General features: G+C 38.9%; 1 protein-coding gene across 1 annotated transcript in view; it reads left to right on the top strand.

Moving 5' to 3' along the window:
* Nucleotides 1-972: 972 nt before the first annotated feature.
* The window catches only part of EMWEY_00055710 (hypothetical protein, conserved), a gene marked incomplete at both ends in the record, with an annotated part of 3,789 nt that continues 1,841 nt past the window's right edge, over nt 973-2,920 (top strand). Inside the window, 4 exons of the mRNA XM_013477764.1 lie at nt 973-1,269; nt 1,805-2,052; nt 2,295-2,458; nt 2,685-2,920. The exon at nt 2,685-2,920 is cut by the window's right edge and continues 63 nt beyond it. Of these exons, the coding sequence (XP_013333218.1) occupies nt 973-1,269; nt 1,805-2,052; nt 2,295-2,458; nt 2,685-2,920 (945 nt within the window). The remainder of the gene's footprint in view (nt 1,270-1,804; nt 2,053-2,294; nt 2,459-2,684) is intronic.

Raw genomic sequence — 2,920 nt, 5'->3', positions numbered from 1 at the left:
TTAAAAAAATAAATAAATAAATAAAATAAATAAATAAATAAATAAAATAAATAAATAAATATAATAAATATAATAAATAAATAAATAAATAAAATAAATAAAAAAAAATAAAAAAAAATAGGCGGGCGTGGTCTAGTGGCTATGACGTTCGCCTCACACGCGAAAGATCCCGGGTTCGATCCCCGGCGCCCGTATATTTATTTATTTATTTTATTTATTTATTTATTTATTTATTTATTTAGTCTATTTATTTATTTTATTTTATTTTTAATTAATTATATAAATAAAAAAGAAAAAAATACCTTTTTATTCATGTATCTTATGCTGCATAAGCTACTGATCTTTCCTGCTGCTGCTGCTGCTGCTGCAGCAGCAGCAGCAGCAACACTTCGAGTTTGCTGCAGCCCCATAATCTTCTGTTAATTTGCATGCATTTTGTTGTTTTTTCCTCTTTTTTTGTTTGTTGTTATTATTTGTATTTATTTAAGGAGGGATTTTTATTTAGTTTTTTTTCCTCCTTTTCTTTCCTCGCTTTCTCTGCTGCTGCTGCAGCTGCTGCATTATTGCTGCAGTGCTGCTGCAGTCCCCTCTCCCCTCTGTCTTATATATAATTATATTACGCTATTTTCTTTAGAGAAATTTCTTGATTAATAATATTTTTGTTTATTTATTTTTTCTTCTTTTTATTTCTTATTAAAGAAGTGGTCTTAGAAGGAAGACCACTAATACTCTGAGCAGCAGCAGCAGCAATAGCAGCAGCAGCAGCAGCAACAGCAACAGCAGCAACAGCAACAGCAGCAACAGCAACAGCAGCAACAGCGTGAACAGGAGTAGCCGCGGCAAAGTCAGCGGCACGAAATTGAAGCAGCTGCTGCTGCTGCAGCGGCAGCAGCTGCAGCAGTAACAACAACAGCAGCAGCAGGAACGGCAGCAGCAATAGCAGCAGCAGCAGCAGCAGCAGCAGCAGCAAAGATGAATATATTTAAAGGAAAGAATAAGAAGGGTTTATCCCATAAACATATTGGTGGTGTTAAACAGAGACACCCAGATGGAAGAAACGGAAGGAGACAGCAACAAAGAAAACTACAAGAACAGCAACATCAGCAGCAGCAGCAGCAGCAGCAGCAGCAGCAGAAAGATGAACAGCATCAGCATCATCAGCAGCAGCAAGAGGTGGATGACCCCCGAGTAAATGCAAAAAAAAAAAACCCCACCAACAATAAGGAGGAAGATATGACTATAACCGATCAAAATGATGAGCATATAAAGGTTAAGAATAATAATAATAAAAATAATAATAATAAGGAAGAGCAGGAGCAGCAAGAAGAAAAAAAAGAAAAAAACCTATTAAATTGTATATTTATAAGAAATATTTCTTATAATACAAAAATTGAAGAAATTTCTCAAAAATTTCAAATTTTTGGAAAAATCAAAAAAATCATTTTTTGTAAAAATTCATTTAATTCATTTAATGGAAATGCATTTCTTTATTTCTATCAATCTGTATGTATTCCTTTTTATGTTGCTCCTTTTGTTGCTGTTGTTCCTTTTGTTGCTGATGATGGGGAGGAAGAGGAACAGGAAAAAGAGGGCTGTATTTTGATGGGTTATATGCTGGGGGTATTTGATGGGTTTATGGTTGTACTGCTGTTGCTGCTGCTGTTGCTGCTGTTGCTGCTGCTGCTGCTGCTGCTTGTTGTTATTTATTTATTTATTTATTTATTTATGTGTCCCCTTTTTTGTCTCCTTTTGTTTATAGAGTGCAGCACAACGTGCTGTTGCTGCATCTGCTGCATTTGAGCAGCAAAAGGAGACACTTTCTATTCGTCAGCAGAAAAGAGTCTCTAAATTATTAGCAGCACAGCAGCAGCAGCAGCATTTGTTGCAGTTACAGGAGGAGGAGCACCAGCAGCAAGAACAGCAGCAGCAGCAGCAGCAGTCTGCTGCTGCACTAGGGGCGTCTCTTGTTATAGGAGGGAGACAACTGCAGGTACTCCCTGCTATTACTAAGGATAAGGCTAAACATCTTACACAGGATAAACAACAGCTCAGGTATACTCCTGCTGCTGCTGCTGCTGCTGTTGCTGCTGCTGCTGCTGTTGCTGTTGCTGCTGCTGTTTGTTGTTGCTGTTTTTGTCTTGTTGTTCCTCAGTATATTCCTTGTACCTAGTACATCTAACATCTGCTGCTGCTATTACATTTGCTGCTGCACTTGTTGCATTTGTTGCTGCTGCTGCTGCATTTGCTACATTTGCTGCATTTGCTGCTGCTGCTGCTGCTGTATGTCTATTCAGAGTAGCTGAGGGTCTAAAAAGACGGGGACATCCTCTTGCTTATTGGGGTCTCCCTTTGCAGCCATTTAAGGGTTTATCTGCAGCAGAAGAACAGCTTGCTGCTGCTGCATATAGGGAGACAAAAGAAAAATTAAAAAACCCTAATATCTTTGTTAATAAAAAACGTATGCAATAAGGGTTTAGGGTTTAGGGTCTAGGGTTTAGGGTTTAGGGTTTAGGGTTTTTTAGGGTTTAGGGTAACAAAATGAAGACTTAAAGGGCCTGTTATCTAGGGTTTAGGGTTTACCGTTTACATTCTAGGGTTTATCTTGGCAGAATCAAGGGTCTTTAGGGTTTAGGGTTTTGAGGGTTTAGGGTTTAGGGTTTAGGGTTTAGGGTTTGTGTGTATAGGTCTTTGTTTACGTAATTTACCTCGATGGGTAGATGCAAACTTTATAAGAGAAAAAATTTCTTCTCTTTTATCTAATATATTAAGGGAGCATGCAGAGTCTCCTGCTGCTGCTGCTGCTGCTGCTCTTGCTGCAGCAGCAGCAGAGGAGGTAGAGGTAGACCCCGAAAAGCAGCAGCAGCAACAGCAGCAGCAGCAAGAACAGCAGCAGCAGCAGCAGCAGAAGGGGAACAAGGGG

This window comes from Eimeria maxima, genomic scaffold (assembly GCF_000499605.1).
Source record: "Eimeria maxima Weybridge genomic scaffold, Emw_scaff1817, whole genome shotgun sequence".
Taxonomy (NCBI): Eukaryota; Apicomplexa; class Conoidasida; order Eucoccidiorida; family Eimeriidae; genus Eimeria; species Eimeria maxima.
The sequence above is the reverse complement of the archived record's forward strand: the minus strand, read 5'-3'. Positions and strand labels throughout refer to the sequence as shown.